General features: G+C 41.7%; 1 protein-coding gene across 1 annotated transcript; it reads left to right on the top strand.

Annotated features, from left to right (window-relative positions):
- Positions 1 to 6: 6 nt before the first annotated feature.
- Positions 7 to 998, top strand: LOC140965457 (protein MODIFIER OF SNC1 1-like; the record flags this gene model as incomplete). The annotated part of the gene is made up of 1 exon (XM_073425528.1): positions 7 to 998. A coding segment is annotated over exon 1 (873 nt), but the record flags the coding sequence as incomplete, so codon positions are not given.
- Positions 999 to 1,003: the final 5 nt, after the last annotated feature.

Genomic DNA, 1,003 nt, shown 5'->3' with positions numbered 1-1,003 from the left:
CTAAATTAGAAGAACTGAATCGTCGAACCCAAGTAGGTGAAACTGTGAACAAAAAGGTTGAGACAACTGAGTCCTCTGGTGACATCTATGGGGAGCAAGAGAAATTGTGCACCCTTGGGGGAACAATGTTGGTTGTCTCTGATTCTAATGTTACTGCTCTGGAGAGCAGTATCGGTCAGTCTGGGGAATCTGTGGAAGTGACCAAAAAATTGCCTGTCGAGCCACCGCAACAACTGGAACCTAATCCGTCACATTGTCAATCTTTGAATATGAAAGATCCACACAATGTTAGAAAATTAGGCATGCAATTGAATGATGGAGGCATCTCTAAACACAATAGAACAGGCTATAAACAAAAGCAGAATAAATCATTGGCGAAGAGTTCACATGAAAAATCTGTTGCAAATACTGCATGTGAGGCACCAGAATATCTTGTGAACGTTCCTACTAATTTTACTTCAAGTGAGGTTGCTTCAAGTGAAATTCAATCAGGTGACGAGTCAAACGTGCTCAATACCTCCAGTACTGTGGCTGAGCCTTCCATCCATCAGAGAAGGAAAATTAATAGCAGTAAAAATAAGCACAAATTGGATGAGACCCCTGTTTTTCCTGTTTTATCACCAGTTCTTTCAGTATGTAGTCCTGGAAATCCGTCTATTGAAGATGTTGAGTCCAAGGCTTCTTGGTCAAACCTGAACAGCTCGGCAGTAACAGTGGCTTATCTCGATATAGAAGACAAGGCTTCCAAGGCGTTCTCTTCTTTACCTAATGAAGAAGGTCACAGCAGAATCACGAATCAGTCGAAACGTCAGCCTTTTCGAAGAACTTTAAGAAGTCAACTGCCCAATAAGTTTATGGACGTTCATCAAAGTACTGATACTGCTGTTTGGGCCCCTGTGCGCACGCAGAACAAAGCCAAGAGTGGAATTGAAGTTGACAAAAAATCTATTCTGGAAATGGACAATGCCACAAACAGTGACAATATGGCACAGAGTAATTCAAA

The sequence above is a fragment of the Primulina huaijiensis genome, unplaced genomic scaffold (genome assembly GCF_012295235.1).
Source record: "Primulina huaijiensis isolate GDHJ02 unplaced genomic scaffold, ASM1229523v2 C13203100, whole genome shotgun sequence".
In the NCBI taxonomy this organism is placed as follows: Eukaryota; Viridiplantae; Streptophyta; class Magnoliopsida; order Lamiales; family Gesneriaceae; genus Primulina; species Primulina huaijiensis.
Note: the sequence above shows the minus strand (reverse complement) of the source record. Positions and strands in the feature narration are given on the sequence as shown.